The 26,296-nt window shown below is 41.4% G+C and overlaps 1 protein-coding gene and 1 long non-coding RNA gene across 4 annotated transcripts in view; one reads left to right on the forward strand and one right to left on the reverse strand.

Annotated features, from left to right (window-relative positions):
• arhgap31 (Rho GTPase activating protein 31) overlaps positions 1–3,512 on the reverse strand; it is a 107,438-nt gene extending 103,926 nt beyond the window's left edge. For both annotated transcript variants that reach the window (XM_073045719.1, XM_073045718.1), the window contains exon 1: positions 3,258–3,512. In XM_073045719.1, coding sequence (XP_072901820.1) covers positions 3,258–3,360 — 103 coding nt within the window. In that variant the 5' untranslated portion in view covers positions 3,361–3,512. The remainder of the gene's footprint in view (positions 1–3,257) is intronic.
• Positions 3,513–3,894: 382 nt separating this feature from the next.
• The window catches only part of LOC140727861 (uncharacterized), a 48,667-nt gene continuing 26,265 nt past the window's right edge, over positions 3,895–26,296 (forward strand). For both annotated transcript variants that reach the window (XR_012098955.1, XR_012098954.1), the window contains exons 1-3: positions 3,895–4,028; positions 4,572–4,737; positions 7,036–7,258. This is a non-coding gene — a long non-coding RNA (uncharacterized lncRNA). The remainder of the gene's footprint in view (positions 4,029–4,571; positions 4,738–7,035; positions 7,259–26,296) is intronic.

Consider the following 26,296-nt stretch of genomic DNA (forward strand, 5'->3'; position numbering starts at 1 on the left):
GATTATAGCTATGTATGTATAATTTTCACAAAGGCATTAAAAGGTAGTGGTTAGGTGGGGTCTAGTAATCTTTTTCCAGCGAATCAGATTTTGACTATATAAAAATAAATCATGTAGCAATAGCAATAATGTGTTTTTAACGTTTCCCAGGCAGCTAATAATAGAACAACTGGTGAAGTGTATGTGGTTCTTAGGTCTCACTGCAGACTAAGGATTGATTGATGACAAGTACAAAAATTCCATGTTAGATGTCACTTACTGACCATTGCTACAATAAAGTGATATGAGTGTGCTTTCAATCAACAATCTGAAAGATGGAACCAACGTAGCAGGTCATCACAGAGGTGGTCAGCACTGCCTCATGATTCTCATGAACTGCTACAAGGTCCATCTTGAATTTAGTACATTAGCAGGGAAAGCAAAGATGAGATGATTCTCACTGTAAAGTGGAACATATTTTACAAATTATATATGGAAATGTATATAATATCCACAGGGACATGCATTAGTATGACAAACACAATAATAAAAATTGGCATTAATGTGTAGAAGGTGATGTATGAGTTAAATGGTAAGCATTCTGTGCTGTAAAAAGGGACTCATGTTTAGACTGATCTGCAGCAGCACAGATGCAGACCCAGGTGATAAACAGGGCATGGAATACGTGGACTCTGTTGTTGAGTTGTTTGTATGGGACAGCTTGAAACACGTGGAGGCGACAGAAGATGAGGAAGGGTAATAATTTCAAACTGTGTTTATCTGATGAAAATCTAATAATACCGCCGATGCTGGAAATCTGTCATGAAAAACAGAAAATGCCGGAAACATTCATCAGTTCTGGCAAAATCTGTGGGAGAAACGGATTTTAATATTTCAATTTGGAAACCCTTCACCTGAACTGGGAAGTAGGTAAAAAGAAAGATGCAGGGAGGGTGGCAAGAGGGATGAACAGGACACAGCCTTGCTGTTAGCAACATATTTTTCTTCTTCTTGAAAATAAACTGAAACTTCTAAGATTTTGTTGTTGGACAGAATGCGCAACCTAGATATGTTACTGTTAGCGTGTTCTGCTGCCACACATATTAATGGATCATGCTTAAATTCCGATAATGCAAGCAATGTTAATCTACTTCAGGCAGTTACTAGGTCAGCACTGGGTTCTGTTTTCACAGATGTTCCCCAGTTGATTCTGCCCATAAGTCAGAACCTACACAAAGTCACTGATCCGGTAACTATACCTCCACTGTATTGCAATGAACAACATCAAAGGCACATTAGACTGATAAGTACCAAAAAGCAATAAAAGTTCAGAGAGTGGAAAACAGTTCTGGTGTTTGTAGAAGCAAACACATGTGTCTACCTCATACTTAAGATATTAATAATACTATGGGAGCTTCTACGTATACCTAAGGTGTCTATAAGTCAGGCATTCTTAACCTGGGGTTGGAATGTGCACTGTGCTTATTAACTCTTTGCATACCACTTACTCTGTTTCATACAGCAAAGGCATCCCAATCATCGAAAGCACAAATGTACTGGGAAGCACAGCAGCAAATATCATCACTTTTGCTGGGCAGTACTCAGGACATTTTGAATGAAGAATGTGGCAGCTGAGTGAAAGCACAATGGTGAGGAGGCAATTAGTTTCTCGGTACTGATGAGGATATAGTGGAACACAGGATTTCTGTGGATCCTGAATCAATATTCCTGCAGGTTTGGCAGCGCGTCCCCCGATTTCAACCAAGCCTCATCAACTAGCATTGGGAACTGGATTGGCATGTCCACCATCTCAACAACATGTGTTTCCAAAGCAGCGCTGGGGAGATCAGGGACTATCAAAAATGCGCAAAGCCAAGAAAGCGGCCTTCAGCGACTTGGCCACCTGAACTGTACATGAGAATCCAAAGCATACAATGTTGGGAAAGCTCAGCTGGTCTCTTCCCACAGACGCATCATGACTTTCTGAGCATTTCCAGCACTTTCTGATCCGTTGGTTGCGGTGAGACAATTTTACTAGGACGACGCCTCATTACTTCGGGCCGGGACAGAAACCCTAATGCGTAACTCTGGGACAAGAGCACGTTGAGTCTTATGAGAAAGCATCGCTTCCAACAAAATGAACAGGAAACAGTGCCCGAGACTGGAGGAGTGCTGACGAAATCGGTCTCCACTTATTCTTTAACCAACGGGTAAACTGACCAGATTAAAATTAACCAAGTAATGATATGCAGTGTGATTGCTGGATGTATGTGGTGGGAGTCCGGGTACTGTTTCTATGGGAGTCAGTAGGGACGAGGTTGAGTTTATGGATCAAATTATCAAAGGAATGTGAGTGGCCTTTCTTTCCCTGCATCACGTCCTTCACACTCTCAACGTCGAGTAAGGCATTTGATTTCACAGGGTTATTTTCCCCCCCACTGCATTCTCAGCCATGACACTCCTCCCGAAACTTCTGTACCATCGATGAATCGTGCAGCCACTGAGGGGGAAAGATCTGCTTGCCAGCTGTTTGGGAACTGGCCAGTAGGACTCAACCTGCGGTTTGAAATCAGTTCCCACCTTTCAGCAACTGCAGTGCAGCTTTTCCAGAGGCGGGGGCCGCCCCTTCCATCCTCATACTCTTTCCCCTCCTGTTACCCCTGTCATATCCTGTCACTGGAAGGAACTGGCTGACAAATTACTTCTGACTTCAGGTCTAAATGCCACTACCAGTGTCAAAGAAAACATCATCTTAAAACTAGAAATGCTCTTACAAGCAGTTTCCCCCCCAGCACATTGCCACCGAAAGCTTGCAGTGTGTGTTAGACAGTTAACACATCTCGTTGACTTCCATTTTATTTAGGGAAAGTGCTGTCCACTGCTGAGGCTGTCAAGGAAATAAACAGTAAGCAATGGTCTTAATGGAGATGTACCCGGAATTTCAAACAAGAGACAATCTGCAGGTGTTGGGAAGCGTTTTAACGCCAGAGCGTTGAAACCAATTGCGTGCAAAACGCTGAAATCAACCGCAAGAATAAGAGGTGCACAGTCATTCATTTGAACCCCCCTCACCTTTGCGATATTATAACCAAACTGTAAAACACAGATGTTTCATTGCATGTTGTCACTTACGATTTAATTGAAATAAAATTTCCTTTCACTGAGTTAGCTGCAGCACGGTTTATAATGGAACGGGAACGGTGGTGGCGCGCAGGGACGAACCACTCACTCGGAAAAACAGCTTTTAAAAACAATATCCAAATAAGCTTTTACATTACCATCCTGATTGGAGTTCTGTAAGTATTCGCCCAGGTCACAGCCAAATGCTGTGTCCTTTGCACCCTTCCGCTTTCCTTTCTGCTTTGCCGCCTTGTTCTTCATCGGTGAACAAGTTGACTTCAATAATCCTCGGGTCAAAGTGTTCTATCACGGGAGCTATCCGAAAACAACCATGAGTTTCTGCTCCTTTAAAAAAAACACAATCCCATCAAATCTCTGCCGACCAAGTGCAGACTCACATCCTGGCACCACGCTTAATCAGTCGGTCCTGACAGAAAATGATTTCTGCAGAGTCCACATTGTGAGCGACGAGAAACAATATGATTCCTTAATTGTCCCACTTCTCGTCAGCCAGTTCTTCAGGTCTACACCGCTTCAAATTTGCGGGAGTTTTCTCTTCCAGGCCTGTAAGACCGTGAGTTTAAACATCAGCTTCTCCTGCTTTCCTTAAAAGTTTTTTTCACCCTTTTCCAAAGCGTGTCAATGGTTTATCGATTTGTGCTCAGGAAATGTTGTAAGAAACCAAGGAAGTGAGGCACTAAGGACAAACTTTACTCCGAGCCGGGTCTGACAGCAGGGAGATAACGGCTCCAGCGTTTAACAGTCGCTGCCTGACAGGAAACCTGCTGCAGGCCAGACTTGGTGCTCTATGCTAAACCACATCCTGTTGCAGTCTCTGTTACAAAACACACATATACAGAGGAGAAATAAAGAGGCTCCATGGTTTTCACTAAACGAATATCAAAATGTTATGGCACAGATGTAATTAGGTAAGGTATTTATGCCATTTCTGTTGAATTCCATTTTTAACAGACTTTGTTGTTCTTTTAAAACACGATTTCACAACTGGCAAGCAGGATTAATATTTGTCACAAAATGTTTATTTTTAAAGCCGGGGCTCCACTGCAAAATCAAATCAATGTTTAATTTCCTGCAACATGTTCCTGTTTATTCTCCTCTAAGCCCTGAGACATTGTGGATGAAGGCAAGAACCTGCACTTACGTAGCACCATTCACAGCTTCAGGATGTTACAAAGTGCCTTCCAGTCCACTTAGTCTTTTGATGTACGCTGGCTTTTGGCTGCCGATTCTATGTACAGTAACCCTCCATCTCGTGTTGGGCTCCTCTGGATGGTCATAACATCCAAGGCAAGCCACCTGTAAGGGCAATTATCTGTTTTGATCTGAGGTTAGAAATGTTGTTCACAAAATGCAATTCCTTTCCAAACCTTTTCAGAAGCTGTTAAAAATTAATGAGCAGGTGCATTGTTTTTTTCTGATTAATTTCTTTATTGTGGCTTTGATTTATACAGGCGCCTCCTGCACATTCACTAACAGATGCCCTTCAGCTGTGACTCAAAGGGGAGCACTCAGCACAGATTACCAAAAAAAAATCTAACCTTACTGTTCAGAGGGGCAGTGAGTACTGCGCTGTCTTTCAGATGAGATGCAAAACTGAGGTTCTATCTGCCAAGCCAGGTAGGCGTAAGAAATTTCATAGCATTATTTAAAAAAATTTGAAGAGATTTTTTACTTCTGTTTTAGCCAATGGTTGTTGTGTAGTCAATATCATAACCTGATTGACATCCTGTTGCCGGGTTGTCAGAGTTTACTGTCAATAAATTAGCTGTTGTGTTCCTGTATTGCAAGACTGTCTGGGTAAAACTTTTTAGCATCATTACGTCAGGAAGTAGGTTTCTGTAAATGCAAGCTTTTTTTTTAAAACCATTGCACAATAGCCATATTCTCTGTTCAATTCACCAATCCACGTCACTCCCCCCTTCCGATAATTTCTGTCAGCCTACACTTGAAGTTCACCTCACTTTTATTTACAATTCTACTGCAAGTTTCACACACACAATTCACACCTTATGTGTACTGTCAACCACAGCAGGCACATCACCCACATCTATTCACACACACAAAATGCTGGAGGAACTCAGAAGGTCAAGCAGCATCTATGGAAAAGAGTAAATAGTCAATGTTTAAGGCCAAGATCCTTCATCAGGACTGATGAAATCTTTTTGAAACCACAAATGTGCCTTGAATGCTACATTCTTGTAGGAATGAAGGCTACTCAACTGACTTGGTATAGAAAACATCTAGCCAACTCGCTTAAGCAGGACTGCTGAGTTCCTCCAGTATTTTGTGTGTGTTGCCTGGACACAAGCCTATTAGCTGCTCATCTGCTGCCATCCTGCCCATGGATACTAATGTTCAATGGGGCTTGCTGAGTCTCTTGGCGTCCTATTTTCCAACACATTCCCACTCTTCCCACCTTCCTCTTGGACAACTGTACATTGTACAGTAGCAATGAAGCATTATGACTGAAGGATTATGACTGCAACACATGACCTACCCTCGAGAGGATGCTTACAATCATGATGGAATCCATGGTGAGCAGGGAGATAAGGGGTTCATAGATATGGGTAACTGAACATGACAGTTTCCTCACAAACAGTCCTCCTCCCAACATATTATCCCCCTTCAACCCTCATCCTTTTCCCATCTGCAAGTGTAGAGGGCGTCATCTAAAATCTCAGAGACCTTCCTTCTCTCTTCAGCCTGGCAACTTGATGGGACTAGAATGGGAAAAGAGCAAAAATGAATTTACTTCATCAATGACAAAGTAGAAATGAAGTTCAAGGTTCAAAGTTGATGTTTCTCCTGTAGTGAATCTTCAGAATTTTGAATCTTTAGAAACCAAGAAACCAATTGAGAGTTTCAGTCACCAAGTATGTTCAAGGCTGAGATCTGATTGATGATTATAAATGGAATGAAATAAGGCATCTAGGGTTAATGGATAAAAATGGCTCTGAGGTGACAGATCAGCAATGACCTTTTGAATGCCAGAGAAGGCAAAAAGGACTGGAGGGATTACTGATGATGCATGCAGTCAGCAGCTTGGATGCAAATTTTTGCATAACGTAAGAGCTGGCACAGGGTTGGTATCTGCGTATGCTGAGCTAGTGGGTGTGTGAACATAACACGGTAATTAGGGGCGGACGTCAGCTATTTGGCCCTTCAAGCCTGGTCTTCCTTTCGTTAACATCATGGCTTGCCTTCTATCTGCGCTCCATCTTCCCGCATTATATCCACATCACTTGATTTCTTTAATATCCAGAAATCATAGATGGTATTCATGATAGACACATGCAGTCTATGAGTGATTTGTATGTAGCTAGATGTTATCAGGTGTCACTCCTTGGTTTGTTCTGGAGGGGCAAGTATAGACATAAGAATAGACTACCTCTGAGAGAATGCTGCTGCCCTGCCAGAATATCACGATGGGCTATGTTTAGCCTTGCACCAGTCTGGTAGCAGGTGTATTATATCCCTGAGTTCACATTTGGGGTTTACAATGGTACTCAATGTCCTGCCCTTTCTATTTGGAAGCTCAAATCCTGGTGAAGCCACAAGCCTGCCTTGATTGCTACGTTCTTGTTGGACTGAGCTGTACTCAACAGGTTTGGTATTGAAAACGACTAACCAACTCCCAATCTGTGAGCATTGTTTGTGTTTCCAGCTTCGGCCTAGGAAGTGTACAAATTGATGGTTACCGTAGTCTGAACACCACTCTGGTTGATCTTTCCTTGATCCTCTTGTACTTACTATTGTATAGATTTGCCCAAAGAAAATGAATCTCAGGGTTGTATATGTTACTTTGATAATGAATTTACTGCGAACGTTGAACTTTGAATGTCTGAAACATATTCCTGCTAGGTGTGACTGGGGTATTTGTCATAATTGAGTAAGAATCTCTTCGCCTAATTACAGATCGAAGAGGATTAGAGAATGAAGTCTCTGGCAGAGGTTCCCTCTTTAGTTTCTTGTTAATCTCAGCGTGTCCTGTCCTCATTCTCTGCAACGGAGGGATGGATCTTAAAGCACCCAGGAGTGACTGAGCATTGCAGGAGTCAGTGCAAACTACAAAAGCAGCTTGGCCATCTGAACTCCTAAGAAGTCCGGAAGTACCAAACACGAACCTGACATTTAGTCTGTAAGTAAACGGTGACCTCTTTAAACAGCAATGTGTTAGAGGGGGTAGTGGGAGGGATCCCGCACACTGTCAAATACTGAATCCGATGTAGATAGCGGGATTGCTTTGTCAAGCACCTTTGCTCCGTCCACAACAGGCAGGATTTCTTGCTGGCAACCATTTTAATTCCACTCTCTATTCCCATTCCGACATGTCTGTCCATGGCCTCCTCTACTGCCTTGATGAGGTACTCTTAATTTGGAGGAGCAATATTCCATTTGGGTAGCCGCCAACTTGACCTGCCTATCACATCCCTCTGGTGCCCATCCTCCTTTCCTTTCTCCCATGGCCCACTCTCAACCTATCAGATTCCTCCTTCTTCAGCCGCTTACCTTTTCCACCTATCACCTCCCAGCTTTTCGCTTCATTCCCCCTTACCCACCCCCTACCCACCTCACAATTCCACCTATCATTTTGTACTCCTTTCTCTCTCCCCCCACCTTCATATTTTGGCTTCTTCCAGTCCTGATGAAGGGTCGCGGCCCAAAACTTTGACTCTCCAGAGATGTTGCCTGACTTGCTGAATTCCTCCGTCACTTTGTGCGTATTCCGCTGGATCCTCCATGTGTGTTGATACAGGGTGCTGTATACCTCATGGACGTTGCATTTGGCAGTTACACGCTGATGGACGTTAGGGTCTGTTTGCCCTGTTTATCTCTGACAGTCATAATATAGCACCTTTCCAATGCGCTGGTACATCTCATGTTGCAAATGTGGGATAGTGCAAAGGATGCCAAATTGGAAACAAACAGGCACACCCGTCATCCAAAGAATGGTGCTGACTTTTAAGGCCTGGGCTTTGTTATGTGAAGGAAGATGTGCAGGGCAAGATTGAATGTTCAGATTTTGTTGCTCTCAGAGAAGGCAACAGAGTGGCAACACTCACTTTATATCAGCTTGTTTAACTTGGAAGGCAGCCACGTCAGTGTATTTCTGTCTTTTGCCAGGAAAAAAATCTCTTTCTAGCCCTTTCACATGTAATGGTGTCATTTTACAGTTTCAAAATTAAAAGTGGTTGAAATACAAAGTTCATGTACCATTTCAAGGCGGTTTCACTACTGGACATTTGAAGGAAATTAGTAAAAAAAACTGTAAAAGTTCTTAATTCAATATCTACTTTCTTAAATCTTTCTTAAACTCATTAAATTTATATCTAAATCCTGACAGATTTGAATGGTGCCTCATAAAGCAAACAGAAGAGATAAGGGAGATAATCACACTTTACTGTGGCTCTACATATAAAAATATAATTTCTTCAGTCAGCCTCTCTCCTATTCTCTTTAGGTGACTTTGTGACATGTGGAATGATGTCAGTTTGTACTTGGCACTGTTTTAACTGGAGCCCTGACAACCAAAGACATAGGCGACACTGTGGTTATTTTTGGAAAGTCTTGTTCACTCCCAGGTTTTTCATTGTTTCGATAATTTCCTTTCTAATGCTGCATTCTTGTCAACTCTTGAAACTTTTAAATTGACTGTTCAATGTTAACACCAAATTATAAAGATTAAGGTTCGGATTTATAGTCTAAAACAATTTACACTCACTTGGTGATTCCTATTTGCTTAAAAGCTTGAGCACAATTGTGCTTAATGGCAGGTTAAAAGATAAAATGTTAGACAAATATTTGAAAAGTCTTTAAAAGAAAGAAGGAAAACATAAGGGATTTCAGACTCGATTTTTCTTAGACCGGGCTCAAATGAACCACTTCTGAGCTCCTCTTTGTTTGCAACTTGAAAACGTATGTATAATCCGTAAGTTTCAAGTTGGCAAATGCTGTCTTGAATATCCCAGACTTACTTTTAATGTCATCACTTTCAGTTCTTATAGTTATGAGAACTGTGGCAAATTGATAAAATAGATCCCAATTAATAATTTCCAATGTAACAAATCCAAACACTATTAACATGGCCAATCATGCCTTTCACCATGATGCTCAATCTATTTGTCCATTGGCTGACCTTCAATTCTTCACCTTGCATATAAACATCAATCCATCCAAACTCTACAACCTGCCTTGTCTTTTCAACTATCTTCGCCATCCTTGTTTTCTCTGAGGCATGCTCATTTAAAATAACCACATTTGAAAGGACACAGCCCAAATTACTACCTCTGTATAGTAACAAAATGACCACTGTGGCCACTTGGCACTACAAAGGACTTTGTTTATTTACTTTTTTAATTGCCCTTTTTTTCTTGCACCCTTTTGTATAATTAATGTTGAATATAAGTTTTTCTTGTGAATGCTGTGCCTCTGATGTCACTTGAGTATCTGTGATGCTACTGAAAGTATTTATCGCTCCTGTGCAAAAGCATACTTGTGCACATGAAAATAAACTTGACTTTGATTTTACCAAGGTTGACAAGGCCAATGCATTCTTTGGTCTTTGTATCACTTTCCTGCTTTCCTTCATTCCCCTTGACTCCTCTGTGGCTTAAATGAATGTGAATGTTCCCATAAAAAGTATTCAATAATACCACCTCCACAGGTGTCTGAGGTAGGAAGTCTAAAGATTTTAAAACTCTAACTGAAGGAATTCCTTCTCATCTCTATGTGAAATGGGTGAGCACTCTTTCTGAGATTGTCCTTAATTCTAGATAACTCTATTAAGGAAAACATCCTATCAGCATCTACCATGTCAATCCTCTTCTAAACCTTTCATGTTACAAAAAGTCTTCCTCGTTCATTTGTGCTCTAATGCTCTCAGATGTCAATTCCCTTCCTTGCAACAATCAATCTAGTGAATCTTCTTATTATCCATTCTACCCTGCCTTAAAACTGGAGAGCAAGAAAACTTAATTCTGTATTCTTGGTGTGGTCTCTCTTGTGTCCTGAAATTGCATCAAAATAATCTATATTTACATACCAGACCCTTCATAGTAAAGCCCAAATTTTCATTAGTCTTCCTGCTTGCTTGCTGTATCTGTCTGCTAATTTTTTTATGTTTCATGTAACAGGAAATTAAAGATTCTGTACTGTTCTGTATTGCAACACTTCTGTTTCAATAATAATTCACTTTTTCATACTTCATTTCAAAATAAATAACTTCACATTTCTCCATGATGTATTTCAACTACTCAGGTTTTGTTAAGTTTTGTAATTCCAAAGCATAAAACTAATCAGAAGAAAAACAGTGTTGTCTGAAATGAGACTCTAATGTGTTTTTACTTTAAGTGAGATGCAATGACGTATGCCATTTACGTACTTTTACACGTAACCTGCAATTCATAATGTAAACAAATGAAGAATACTTAATCAAACACTATATTTACAATATTATTCAAATATTTAACACACAACCCTCCTCCCTGCTTAGCTGTGAATTTCAATTCAATATAGAATGCATCTTAATTTGTATACAAATACTTCATGCACTATTTACTATACAATACAACTACTTTAAAGACATCCACAGCATAGTAAATTCTAAATTGTCCCCTTCAGAAGTAATCTCTGTGGGTGCTTTCTTATTCTTGTGGGATAGCGTCTTTCCTGACAAAGGAGGTCATTTTGCATGGCAGGTGAGACCTGCAGCTGTGAAAGAAACCCAGGTTCTGGGGCCTCCTCCATGGAGGTTGAGGGAGTTGACTCTGGATTTGCAGGAAGTGATTCTGACAGCTCTGGACAATTATTTTCTGCTTTTCTTTGCATATCTCTCTGAATATACTTCTTTCGGCTTCTTTCACTTCCTTTATCCCACTCTCATCCCCTTCCTCAGTCGCTCTCCCTTTCCTTATCCTTGATTCTCTCATGATTCCTATCACCGTCTTGCTCATGGTCCCAATCCCGCTTATGCTCTTATTCCCAGTCTCTTTCACACCTCTCTCTTTCTTGCCTTGCTTTCCTTCTTCTAGTTTCTTGTGAGTGTCTCTGAGTTTGCTAATATAATCCACAATACATGATGAAAACAAATAACGAATGCTTAACAATAAATTTACAATATTACTCATATTAAGTAGACAACAGGGATTTTTTTGCAACGCCAATCTCAAGAGCTATTTACTCAAAACTTACTGAAATGGAGAACCTCCAGCTCTCCTCTTCCTTCATCGAAGCATCTGGCCTTCATTTGACCATTCTAAGTCATGTCAAATGCAAGCTGGGTATGTATGAGAGTAATAAGATGTGTAAGAAGCTTTTTTCCCAGCTAGTGATTTGTTTGAAGACAAATGCCATCATAGCATTTGATGCCATCAAAAGCCATCATGCCTCTTTCATTTATAACAAACATCTGGATTGGAAAGGGTGTTACCTGGATAAACTGTCTGAGCTCAACTCATCTGTAAGTGGATTTGTCAAGCCTCAAGACATGCATGGGAGACTCCAGGAATTAAAAATTACTCTTCTGATTGCTGGTATGGGTAACATGAGAAAATCACTGATCTATTAACAGAAATTGTATGATCTTTGTCACTTCATTTTGGTCTTTCTACTCATAGATCATAGAACATAGAACAGCACTGGATAGACTATCTGGCTCTCAATATTGTGCCTGTTTTCTGTTTATCATCATAACCTTTACTCCATTCATGTGCATGTACTCATCTATAAACCTCTTAAACTCCATTAAACTCCCTGTTCCACTACAACCCTGCTAATCCCTGCCAGGAACCTACCACCTTCTGTAAAAAAACTTGCTCCTCACATCACCTTTAAACTTCCCCCATAACCTTAAAAGCATTTGCTCTAGTGTTTGACACTTCTACCCTGGGAAACAGATTTTGACTGCCTCTCAAAAATTAAAAAACCTCTCTCAGGTTTCTCATGCTTTAAGGAGAACAACTCAAATTTGTCCAACCTAGCCTTATAGCACATACCCTCTAATTTAGACAGCATTCTGGTAAACCTCTTCTGCACTCTTTCCACAGTCTCCATTTCCTTCCTACAATGAGTTGACCAGAGATGCACACAATACTCTATGTTTTCTAGAGCAAGTCTTCCTTATTCTTATACTCAGGAAGCCTGCAAATGAAGGGAACTGTTCCTTAGGCCATCTTGAATACCACGGTAGCATAGTGTTAGCACAACGCTATGGCAGCTCGGGGCACTGGAGTTCAGAGTTCCATCCTGACATTCTCTGTAAGGAGCTTGTACGTCGTCCCCGTGGAATATGCGAGTTTCCTCCGGGTGCTCTGGTTGCCTCCCACAGTCTGAAGATACACCAGTTAGTAGCTGAATTGGTCATTATAAGTTGTCCTGTGATTAGGCTGGGGTTAAATCAGGGGTTCTGGTGGGATGGCCCAAAGGGCTTGAAGATTCTGCGTTGTATCTTTAAATAAATAAATAACTATTTATCTCCTTATCTCCTTGCAAGGGCACTCTCTGTGAACTACGGACTTGGACTATTCTTTCCTCTTCCACCATTTGACTTTCTAAAGTGCAACACTCACACTTGCTGGGATTAAACTTCATCTTCCACTTCTCTATTCATGACTGTAACTGATCGTATATCCCAATGCATTCTTTGATTGAATTAATAAGCAAGTCAATTACAGTGAGTGTGTGTGTGTGTGTGTGTATATATATATATGAAATAGTGCAAAAACAGAAATAATATATATTAAAAAAATGAGATGGCATTCATGGGTTCAATGTCCATTTAGGAATTGGATGGCAGAGGGGAAGAAGCTGTTCCTGAGTTACTGAGTGTGTGCCTTCAGGCTTCCGTACCTCCTTCCTCATGGTAACAGTGAAAGGAGAGCATCCTGGGTGATGGGGGTCCTTAATAATAGACGCCTTTCTGAGACACCGCTTCTTGAAGATGTCTTGGTACTACAGAGGCTGGTACCCGAGATGGAGCTGACTAACTTTACAGCTTTCTGTAGCTTCTTTTGGTCTTGTGAAGGCTGTCCTGGCCTTGGCTGAGGAAAAGAAAGGTGATGGACAAACCCAGTGAATCAAGCTAAAAGAACAATGTGTGAAACTGGCTGGTCCTATGAAACAAATGAAATGCGTCATAAGGCAGATATTCATTGCAGAGGACTATTTGAAATAATTCGTAAGGCATGCCTACAGTGTATTGTGTTCTATTTGAATTGCTGCCCCTCCTCAACAGGAAAACACTGCGTATGTCCCAGTGGAGATAGACGGAAAAACAAACAAGGAGAGTGTGGATTGTAGAAGACAAACACCTATTCCTGAGCCTTGAAGGCTGGCTCTGCATTAAGGAGAATTATTTTAAGTGACCACAGGAGAAGTAACCCCTTCCCTCAGCATTCCCACTCTGACTGCTACAAGTAACTATGTTTTATTAATGGAATGTCAAGCGTTTTCATGACAAAAACTGCGATAATATAAAATCCTGATCTTAACATGGTTTCCTATGATTCTCTACAATGTCCTAAATCCAGTACTTTTGATGTTTAAATTCTGTGTGGGGAATCTTCCCTTCCAAAATAAAGCAGGTGAATTTTGGGAATTTTCCAAACAGCTCTGTTACAGAATCATAAATACTTAGAGACCAGAAAGTCATCACTAAAGCACCTCTTCTCTGCAGGTAACGTTGAGGTAACTGATATATGTTGCTAAATGTGCACAAGGTGAGGATTGGATGCTTGGAACTCAAAAATTCAATGCTAGTAAAACTGCTGCTCACAGTAATCTTGTGACAGCAATTTCTTGCTTTCAGTCCAAGCTCTCTAGAGAAAATTATGCTTTTTAATTTCTTGTCTGTATCATAAAGCATAGAACATAGAGCAGTACAGCACAGTACATGTCCTTCAGTCCATGAAGCTGTGCTAACTTTTTAACCTACTTGAAGATCAATAGTTTCCTCCAATCTCCTTAAAATTTGCTCTCATACTAGCCTCTGCTGCTCTGGGGGGAAAAAAAGACTCTGAACGTCCACTCTATGCCTCTTATCAGTTTATAAGACCATAAGATATAGGAGCAGAATTAGACCATTCAGCCCATTGAATTTGCACCATTATTCAATCATGGATGATTTGCTCTCCCTTTCAACACCATTCTCCTACCCTCTTCCCATAACATTTCATGACCTTGCTAATCAAAAACTTATCAAACTCTGCTTTAAATATACCCAATGACACAGCCACCCATAGCAAAAAAAAAGACCCAGATTCATCACCCTCTGGCTAAAGAAATTCCTCCTCCAAATTCCAATTAGTTTTATCACTTTCCCAAAGTATTCACTCAGGCTCCTGAGGTTCAGGCTGTGACCTGCTGTCACAAAGCCATGCTGACTATCCTTAATCAGACTGTGCTCCTCCAAATGCTTATAAATCTTGTCTCTAAGAATCCTTTACAATAGTTGGCCCACCACTGAAGTAAGAGTCACTGGTCTATAATTCCCAGGATTATTCCTGTTACCTTTCCTGAACAAAGGACTAACTTTCACCACCTCCAATCTCTGGTGCTACACCTGTGGCCAGAAGGTGCACAAGATAATTGCCAAAGGTGCAGCAACCTCTCTCCACACTTCCCACAGTAACCTGGGATATATCCTGCCTGGCCTGTGGGGACCTATCTATCCTAATGTTTTTCAAAAGCTTCTTCATATCCTCTTTCATAACATTGACATGTTCCAGCATATTAGCTGACCTATGATAACCTCACATTCTTTGAGGTCCCTCCCACTGGTCAATACGGAAGCAAAATTTTCATTAAGGCCCCCCACTACCTCCTCGACTCCAGGCACGTTTCCTGTTTTATCTCTGGTAGGTCCTAGGGGTATTTGGCAGGGGTATTGCAATGGGAGTGATAGGGTTGAGCATGGGCAGCTGTTATACACGTAGATGCAGTGGATGGTGAGACTGTGAGGAAGGACAGGCAGATGATAGGGGGAAAATTGCAGTCAGTTTGATGGGTTGAAGTGTAACATGGGGGCAAAATTGAAAAGGGCGATGAATACAGGACTGAAGGTGTTGTATTTGAATGCTAACAGTACAAGGTAGATGATCTTGCAGTGTAGTTAGAGACTGGCAGGTATGACATTGTGGCTATCACTGAGTCGTGGCTGAAAGAATATCATAGCTGGGAGCTTTAACATCCAACACATTTCGAGACATTGTATCAAAAGGACAGAGGGGGTGGGGTGGCTCTGTTGGTAAAAAATGAAATTAAGTCCTTAGGAAGAAATGACATAGTATCAGAAGATGTAAAATCCTTTGGTGTAGAGTTAAGAAATTGCAAGGGTAGAAAGACTGATGGGAATTATATATAGACGCAAAGGTGTGGGGTACAAATTTCACCAGGAAATGGAAAGGCACAAAAAATGGTATTGTTATAAAAGCCACGGGGGATTTGAATATTCTGGTAGATTGGGCAAATCAGGTTGGTGTTGAATCCCAAGAGGGGAGATTTGTGAAATGTCTATGAGATGGCTTTTTAGAGCATCTTGTGGCTGAGCCCGTGAGGGGAAAGGCAGTTCTGCATTGGGTGTTGTGTAATGAACTAGACTTAATTAGTGAGCTTAAGGTAAAGGAACTCAGAGATGACAGTGATCAGAATATAATGGAATTCACCAAGTGCAGTAGATTGAGACGGAGAAGCTATAGTCAGAAGTAGCAGTAGTATAGTGAAACAAAGGGAATTACAGAGGAATGAGAGGAGCTGGCCAAAGTTGATTGGAAGGGGATACTGGCAGGGGTGATGGCAGAACAGCAATGGTTGGAGTTCCTGTGGTCAATTCAGAAGGTGCAGGATAGATACATCGCAAAGATGAAGAAGTATTCTAAAGGGAGGAAGAGGCAACCATGGTTGACAAGGGAAGCCAAATGCATCATAAAAAGAAAAGAAAGGCAATAAAATATTGCAAAAATTATTGGGAATTTAGAGGATTCACAACTAAAAAGGCAAAAGGAGACAAAATATGAAATATGAAGGTAAGCTAGCATATACTATAAAAAGAGGATACCAAAGTTTTTTTTCAGATCTATAAAGAGTGAAAAAGAGATGAGAGTAGATATCAGATCACTGGAAAATGACACTGGAGTGGTAGTAATGTGAGAGACAAAGATATGGCAGATGGTCTTAACAAGTATTTTGTGTCAGTCTTCATTGTGGAAGGCACTATCAGTATACCAGAAACTCGAGAGCCGGGGGCAGAAATGTGTGTAGTTGTTATTACTAAGGAGAAGGTGCTTGAGCAGCAGAAGAGTCTGGAGAAGGGTAAGTCACCTGGACCAGATGGACTACACCCCAGGCTTCTGAAAGAGGTAGCTGAAGAGATTGTGGGGGGATTAATAATAATCTTTCAAGAATCACTGGATTCTGGAATGGTTTCAGAGGACTGAAATATTGCAAATGTCACTCTTTAAGAAGGGAGGGAGGCAAAAGAAAGGAAATTATCGCTAGTTAGCCTGACCTCAGTGGCTGGGAAGATGTTGGAATCATTTAATAGGATGAAGTTTTAGGGTACTTGGAGGCACGTGATAAAATGATTTCCGTAAAAGGAAATCTTGCCTGATAAATCTGTTGGAATTCTTTGATGAAATAACAAGCAGGATAGACAAAGGAAGTCAGTGGATGTTGTTTACTTGAATTTTCAAAAGACCTTTGACATGATGTTGCGTATGAGACTGCTTGACAAGCTAAAAACCCCTGGTTTAATAGGAAAGATACTAGTGTGGATAAAAGTTTGTCCAACTGGCAGGAAGCAAAGTGTTGGAATTAAAGGGGCCCTATTCTGGATGACTGCCGGATGACTAGTGGTATTCCATATTGGTCAGTGATGGGACTGCTTCTTTTCAAATTCTATCTCCAAGACTTGGATGATGGAATTGATGCCTTTGTGGCCAAGTTTGTGGATGATACTAAGATAGGTAGAGGGGCAGGTAGGTAAAGGGGCAGATAGGTAGAGGGGCAGGTAGTGTTGAGGAAGCAGTGTTGCAGAAGGACTTGGACAGATTGGGAGAGTGGGCAAAAAAGTGGCAGATGGAATATAGTTCAGGGAAGTGTATGATCATGCACTTTGGTAGAGGGAATCAAAACTATTTTTTAAATGGGGAGTAAATTCAAAAATCTGAGATATTTGTATTTACAGTTTATTTTATTTCTTACATCCGAAGAAGTGAATATCTTTATGTTGCTTCTCTGTTGCTGTGTACAAGCAATAAGGAAGGGAAATGTGGGAGGGTATGATCCAAACACTAAGATTGTATACGTAATTGTTTTGTATACATGTGTGTATAGTCAGATATGCCATAAGATCAGTGTGCATCGATAACTCTGACGGCCTGGTGAAAGAAGCTGTCCTGGAGCATGTTGGTCCTGGAGCTGTCCTGGAGCTTCCTGGCCGGAAGCAGCTGAAGCAGTTTGTGATTGGGCTGGCCGGAGTTCCTGATGATCCTCTGGGCCTTATTTACACACCTGCTGCTGTAAATGTGCAGAATAGAGGATGCACATCCACAGATGTGCTGAACTGTCTGCATTGACCTGCGATTGAGGGTAGTACAGTTCCTGTGCCAAGCGGTGACACAGCCAGTCAGGATGCTGTTGGTGGTGCCCTGTAGAAAGTCCTGAGGATTTGGGGACTCATGCCGAATTTCTTCAGCCATATGAGGTGAAAGGCGCTGTTGTGCTTTTTTCACCACACAGCCAGTATGTACAGTTCTGGTGAAATCCTCAGTGATGTGTACACCAAAGAACTTGAAACTACTCACCCTCTGAACTATAGTCCCATTGATGTCAATAGGGGCTGGCTTGTCTCTATTCCTTCTGTAAATCCACGATCAACTCCTTCCTTTTTTCTATACTGAGGGAGAGGTTGTTTTCTTGGCATGACTGTTTTAGGGCGTTGACTTCTCCTCTGTAGGCTTTTTCATCATTGTTGAAAATGAGGCCTATCAATGTCATGTCATCTGCAAATTTGATCAGCAGATTGTAGCTATGCTTGGCAACACATTCGTGGGTGTATAGGGAGTAGAGGAGGGGGCTTAGGACACAGCCCTAGGGAGCTCCTGTGTTGAGAGTCAGAGGGGCAGGGGTGAGGGAGCCCACTCTTGCCACCTGCCGGCGACCTGACAGGAAGTCCAGGATCCAGTTGCACAAGGCTTTTGCAGGCCGAGGTCTCTGAGCTCTTTGTTGAACCTGGGGGGGGGGGGGGGAGGGCGGGGAGGGATTATGGTGTTGAATGCTAAACTGTAGACCAAGAACAGCATTCTAACATAAACATCCCTCTTCTCCAGGTGAGTGAAGACGGTGTGTAGTGCTGTGGCTATGGCATCGTCTGTTGATCGGTTGTGTCAGGAGGCGAATTGTAGGGGTCCAGCGTGGGTGGTGGCATGTCGCAGATGTAGTCCTTGACCAGCCTCTCAGAGCATTTGCTGATGATTGAGGTGACTGCAAAGGGACTTGAGAGTTCTTGTGCAGGGCTCCCTGAAGGTTAACTTGCAGGCTGATTTGATGGTAAGGAAGGCAAATGCAATGTTAGCATTCATTTCGAGAGGACCAGAATATAAGAGCAAGGATGCAATGCTGAGGCTTTATAAGGCATTGGTCAGACTGCACTTGAAATATTGGGAGCAGTTTTGGTCCCCTTATCTAAGAAAAGTTGTCTGGGCATTGGAGAGGGTCCAGAGGAAGTTTAGGAGAATGATTCCAGGAATGAAAGGATTAACTTATGAGGAATGTTTCATGGCTCTGTGCCTGCACTTGCTGGTGTTTAGAAGAATGAAGGGAATATCAATGAAACCTTTCAAATATTGAAAGACCCATATGGTGTGGATGTGGAGACGATATTTCCTGTAATAGGTGAGTCTGGGAACAGAGGGCACAGCCTTAGAATAGACTCAAGGACATCCATTTAGAGCAGAGATGAGACGGAGTTTATTTAGCCTGATGGTAGTGAATCTGTGGAATACATTGCCGCAAACTGCTGTGGAGGCCAAGTCACTGAGTCTATTTAAAGCTGAGGCTGATAGTTTCTTGATTAGTCAGGGCATCAAAGGTTATGGGGTGAAGGCAGGATAATGGGTTTGAGAGTGTTAATAAATCAGCCATGATGGAATGGCAGAGGAGATTCGATAGGCCAAACGGACTAATAGCCTGGTCTTATGGTTTTACCCTTTTCTAAATTGAACTTTCAGACTATTCAACTCTCTTGGATCTGAAGAACATTCTACTCGAATTCATTGTGCGCAGACAAAATATCTTTAATTTTTTTGCATATGTTTAACTAAAAGTAAATAGGGGACTTAGTATAAGAAGGTAATATGCTTACCCATAGCTTGTTTAAAAAATACCATTACGCTGATTGAAAGCTTAGCATATACAAGTGTTTATGAGAACAAGATGCCGGTTAAAGATCAGCGACAGAAAGGGCTGATCCATATAAGGGGCAGGTGATGCACTGAGGTTTTCCTCATTACTTCAAAGTCCGAATGTCAATGTAAGTTTATTATCAAAGTACATATATGGCACCATATACAAGACTCAGATTCATTTTCTTGTGGGCATTCACAGTAAATACAATGAAAACCCACACACAAGACTGACAAACAACCAACATGCAAAAGACAACAAACTGTGCAAACACAAAACAATAACAAAAACATAATAATATTAAATAAATAATAATTATTGAAAGCATGTGATGAAGAGTCCTTGAAAGTGAGTTCATTGATTGTGGGAACAGTTCAATGATATCCCCGTCATTCTTCTAAACTCCAGCAAGTACAGACATGGAGCCATGAAACACTCCTCATACTGAGTCTATTTAAAGAGAGGCTGATAGTTTCCTGATTAGTCAGGGCATCCAAGGTTATGGGGTGAAGGCAGGATAATGCCTTCCTGGAATCATTCCTGGAATCATTCTCCTGAACTTCCTCTGGACCCTCTCCAATGCCAGGACAGCTTTTCTTAGATAACGGGACCAAAACTGCTCCCAATATTTCAAGTGCAGTCTGACTAATACCATATATAGCCTCAGCATTACATTCTTGTTGTGGTGAGTGAACTTGAGCAGTTATTCCCTTGGGTTCAAGAGCTTGATAGCTGAGGGGTAATAACTCTTCCTGAACTTGATGATGTGGATCCAGAGGCTCCTATACCTCCTTCCTGATGGCAGCAGCAATAAGAGGCTTGGCCCTGATGTTGGGGACCCTCGGTGATAGATGCTGCTTTCCTGTAACAGCGCTCCATGTAGACGTGCTCAATGGTGGGGAAGACTTTACCCATGATAGACTGGTCCGTATCCACTACTTTTTGTAAGCTTTTCTATTCAAGGGCATGGTGTTTCCACACCAGGTCATTATGTTGAGTCAGTATACTCTCCACCACTTATCTATGGAAATTCGTCAAAGTTTTAGAAGACATGCTGAATCTTCACAAACTTCAAGAAAGGAGAGGCACTGACATGCTTTTTTCTAATTATACTTATGAGCTTGACCCAGTACAGATCCCCTGAAATGGTAACGTCAAGGAATTTAACTCTCCATTTCCGATCCCATGATGAGGACTGGCTCATAAACCTCTGGTCTCCTCCTATTTACAGTAATCAACTCCTTGGTCTTGCTGACATTGTGGCACCACCCGGCCAGATTTTCAATCTCCCTCCTATATGCTGATTCATCACCATCCTTGATTCGGCCAATGTCAGTGAACTGAAATACGGTTTTGGAGCTTTGCTAAGTGTCACACTCGTCAGTGTAAAGTGAGTAGAGCAGAGGGTTGAGCACACAGCCTTGTGGTGCACCTGTGCCGATAATGATTGTCGAGGAGATGTTTGCAATCCAAACTGACTGGGGTATTCAAGTGAAGAAATTGAGGATTCAGTGCCCAGGGAGGTTTCAAGGTCATAACATGACCTTCTCCTGATAAAGCTGATACTTAACGTATGACAATGTGAATAGGTGAGCAGGAAAGGTTAATGACATTATGGGGAGGATGGGAATTGAAAGGTGACTACATCCTCAAAGATTTATATTTTAACCCAGGTCTCTGTGAGATGGCAGTCACCATATTCCTGGCCAAGGGAACCTAAAGTCTTCACAGGAAAGGTAAATCAAAGGAATGGAAGAATTTGGAATGAAATGAAGATGATTCATTAAGCCAAAACATAGGAATATAAATTGGAAGTGATGTTATCAGTGGGTGACTAAATATAATCTGTCTTGTACTATTGTCCAAAGTGAAAATAGCAACCTTGTCCTTCATAAGGCATTAATCTATTTTGGTCTGTTTCCAAGCAGAGTGACTTTTAGTGTTATTGGTCAGCTGCTAATAATTTCCTGGACTACAGTGTGCGCTGTCAGCTGGGGCTCTGGAGATAGTCTCTTGCCTTTATGCCAGGTGAAATCCTATTCCAGATGTGAGTGCCAACGTTCAGTTTGGCAGCCCATTGCAGTACCATGCTGCTGAAAGTCCTGTCCCTAAAATCTGGTCTTAAACTGGGGCCCTGTTTTTTCTCCCAGGCTCCACTATTTTGAATCAATTTTGAGCCATATTTGTTCTTCTCTCAGCACTGCATGGGCAAGTCATATGGGTTGTTATCATTTTGGAGTTTGTTGGAGTTTGCAATGTGGAAATTAGTTGTTGTACTTCCTAGGTTAAAACTGGTCTAGTCTTCAAATAAAAAAATTAGGTTGTCTGGAAAAGTTGTGCTCTTTTATGCAGATTTTTAGAATCATCATCAGAATCATGCAATAACATTTCAAATATTTTGATGAATATGAAGTACTGTGGAAATCCCTGAGTAAGTGAGAAGATTCATGGCTTTTTGTATTGGTTTGTAGGGTCTGTCACTGAAATTGGCTGGTTGGCATCAAGTTGGGTCAATTGTGCTTTTCCATGTTTCAGGAATAACAGTACAGGGAGAGAGGGAGGAGCCAATATCAATTCACAGATAATTATTGTTATCATAACTTTTTACAATTGGTTTCTCATTATTTGGATACAACTGAGAAACATTTGGTGGCATTCTATGACTCAACGGCCATTTGGGTGTGAGCTTGAAATATCAGCCACTAAGTTTTGCAAAATTACATTAATAAGCTTAAAATTTTGTTCTTCAAATGTTATTGTAGCTTTCTTTCAGATGTGGAAATGCCCGAGCCAGATCCCAGACCCAGTGGAGCCTAGACAGAATGTGGAACAGTGACAGAGCAAATAAAATCTCTGGGGTATCTGTCACAGCAGATGATCCGGAGGTAAAGTGCAAGGATGATCAACAATCCGTTTGGGAGGTAGTGAGGTTCGTTACCTAAACAAAGAAACAATTTCTATTTAATTAGTTTCTTTCACAACCTCAAACCCTCTCCAGCCAAAGAAATTTTTTTGTAGTCTAGAAACTGTTGCAATGAAGGGAAGTCAACAGTCAGTTTGTACAGTTTAATCTCTCACAACAGTTGAGATGCATGCATTAATTGTATTTTTATGGTGTTAACTATTAGTCAGGATTCAAGGGCAATGTTTCTTTAACATTTTGTGCACATGCAAGAAAAGCAGAAATTTAAATCACTAAGTGTGTGTATTGTAAATTTTAGAACACATGCACACATCTAGTTGGATTGTGCTGGTGTTTTGCCCTCGGCAAACAATAGTGATAATCTCACATGCTAGGGCTCTTCCATCTACCATTGTTTCTCTTTCGTTGAGCGCTTATCTAAAGCACACAAGGTGTAAAATTTACTCACTGTGATAGAACGCCAGCGGGTTTAGCTGCTTTCAAGCCTGCTGGAATAAAGTGGCGGAATAAAACTGTGAGGAGTTTATCTGGTTGCCACAATTACTGGGTCAGCAGTCAGTTTCCTGAGAGAAGAACCGATGACTGAATTGGAATTAGCAGCTGTTCTTCGGCACTGGACTTACTGAAACTGAGGGTTCTATAGGATCAGGAAGTTCCACAAGGATCTTGCAGTCGAGAAGGGTGTAAGTAGTTATGGGATTTCTGCAGACCTAACTCTTGTGAAGATAATTCCTGGTCCCAATTCTTCTGAGGGGATTTCTTGGACCTCTTGACCACATGTAGAAAATTATGAAGCTTGCCTCTATGGCTTCCTCTGCTTCTACTAATAGAGCTTATTTTAGTAATTGTACTTTATAAACATTGCATCAAGAATTGTTCGGTTACCTGTTTAATGTTCAATACATCTGTGGTTTGCAGCCTGACCTTAGGCTGTATGCTCTTTGCTTAGTGAAGTCAAGCAGATCTTAAGATTTCTTACACAAATATCCTGCTCTGCAGTAAGGGACTACTGCACAGTCAGGAGTACTGCCTTTCGGATAAAAACTAAACACAAGTCCACAGTTCAGTGGATATAAAATAATTCCATCCCATGAAAAAGAATTGGAAAGTTATCTCAAACATCTTGGCCAATATTTGTCCAACGGTCAACAATATTTTTGCTCTATTGTCCCTTTCTTGCGGTGGATATTTCATTTGCCCCACATGTCCTGTGTTACAATAGTTAATATATCACATTAACAGCAAAGAGATTTGGAAAGGTAGTTTCGGTGAAATTTTTGGTTTTTCATTTCAGTAATTTCCAAGAATTTTTTTTCACAATTGAAAGTTGTTGTGAAAATGATTGACTCTGTGAGCTAGTGAGATGCAAGTTATTTTCCATCAAGCCTCTGGGCTAAAGCCAAAGTTCTTTACCACAGCTGTCACTTCTTTCTTATCAAATCAGTGCTTGATAAAAATTGTGTTTGCCTCTGCTAACAACGTGGTGTATGTGTTTCTTATCTGGGTAATAGTAAAATTATTCTGAACAATCAGTACATTAAATCTTTAACAATTCACAGAGGAAAGGGAGTACCCTGCTTGTATTCCAGAACTGAAACAAAACTAAGTAAAATCCAACTTTGTCTGGTCTCCAGGCAGTCCTCCTACAATCTTGCAGAGAATTTAAAGGGATGACAGGCTCTGCACCCCACCTGAACTGTGCTCTTCCCTCTTAAATGGACACTTTCAACCCCTCCACCAACCCACATCCTCAACAATTTCATTAAGGCTGCATAGCTCACAAGAAGGTAAAGACATGTTGGTTCAACAAAAGTTGGACATTTTCCTGCTAAAAGCTTTTGTGTGATGTGAGCTGCGGCATAGTCACACAAAGAGATGGTTTCTCATTCAGGTGAAGCTCTTATTAGATAGACAAACCTTTGGAGAGTTCGTGAAAGGTAGGATGGAGTCAATTACCTGAGCCATCAAAAGCCCCCTTCCCCGACATTAAAACCCAATTTGTCTGCTCACCAATTCTCACTTACCTTCTCAGCCCTTGTTGCAGCTATCAATGTGATCTTCCACTACCTCTACTGGGCCCACATCCCTCACCTGACCCGATCACACCACCCTCCCACCTCCACATCACTGTCTAAACACTGCTCCGACCCTGGTTTCTGTACTGGGGCCAATGCACAGGATCAGAAAAAAATTGCTGAAGGTTGTAACTTCAGTGAGTTCCAACTAGGGCACTAACCTCAAAATTCAGATCCCCACCACCCCCAGGATATGCATTCTTGTCAGGGAGGAGGCACAGGAACCCAAAGGCATGTACTCAATGTTTCAGAAACAACTTCTACCCGTCCTCCATCAAATTTCCGAATGAGCCCCTGAACACTCACTATTTTGCTCTTTTTTTGCACTATTTATATATTTGCTTGTTTGGTTATATTTCATATTTCTTGTTGCAACTCAGAGAATTTTTATGTTTTGCTCTGTAATGCTCCCATAAAACAACAAATCTCATGGCATATGTCAGTGATAGTAAACCTCATTCTGATTCACTGGAGTGGCTGGAGATGTGCTGAAAGTAAGCCAACTACATAACTGTTGTCTTGGTTGTTTGCCTTGAAACGTGACAGAATTCCTGAACTGTCTTCTCAAACAAAAGTGCTCAAAGCTATTTTAAAAACTATTTTCATCTCAAGTAATGCTGGCCTTCATTTCATAAACAGTTAATTCATTCCACAGCTTATGACATCACCGTTTACATCAGTAAAAGCAACAAAAAACAATAACGAACCTACCACCCTGATTTAGCTTCTAGCAGGCAACCTTTAAAACCTCATCAGTGCATATAACAAGTAGAATAGGATGGTAAAATGGTGTATTATGGACACCATTAAATCAACTTCATTCAAACTTGCTGGATACTTTGGGCTTTGGGAATAGTGGTACTCTCTTGCACTTGTGAGGGAAGTAATGTTGGATCAGTACAAATGGTTGACTGATTGTCAGTGTTTCTAAGCAGAAGGGATGTTCCTAAGCTGTATGCCTTATGACCCAATGATCAGAAATGAATATTGGTTTGGGAGAAAACCGCAGGCAGGGGGAGACAATGGCATTATTGGCCAGAAGAATGGAAATGGAAAGAACACATGACTAAATAACCATTAAGAAGAACAGTACCAGAAAGAAATGGATACATTGGATACCATGCTGATGACCTAAGTAAAAGTTGGGTTGATTCAGTAATACAGATTTATGCACCCTTTTCGGCAGGCTGCAATCATCCCAAGAAGTCGTTTGCTGGTGAGACAGCATGAGGTTTAAATAGAGCTTGGGGCCTTTCAGAACTTTTCAGCAGGCTGCATCCATTGTGAGAAGTAAGTTTTGGTGAGACAATGCAAGTTTTAAGAAGAGCTCGGGACCATTCAGAACTTTTTGGCAGGCTGTCGTCATGGTGAGAAGTCATTCATTGATGAGGCAGTGGGAGGTTTAAGAAGATCTCAGGGCCTTTCTGAACTTTTCAGAGGGCTGCAATCATAACGATCTCTTAGGCACTTGGCAGGGGCAATAAAAAAAGCAAGGTGTAGGCGGAGTGGCCACTGTTGGAGCTGGCCAGTGTTACAGTGGCCAGGCTTTGGCGAGAAGCTGCACAGGTTAGAATTTAGCTTGAGAAGTTAAGGATATAACAAGTGTAGACAGGCTGGTAGTTAAGACAGTGCTCTGCCTGTGAGATTTCAGGGTATCTGAATGTCTCTGATGACTACATTTGCAGGAAGTGCATCCAACTGCAGCTCCTGACTGACAGGGGCAAGGAACTGGAGCTGGAGCTGGATGTGCTCAGGATCATCCAGGAGGCTGAAAACCTGA

The sequence above is a fragment of the Hemitrygon akajei genome, chromosome 5, assembly GCF_048418815.1.
Source record: "Hemitrygon akajei chromosome 5, sHemAka1.3, whole genome shotgun sequence".
Lineage (NCBI taxonomy): Eukaryota > Metazoa > Chordata > Chondrichthyes > Myliobatiformes > Dasyatidae > Hemitrygon > Hemitrygon akajei.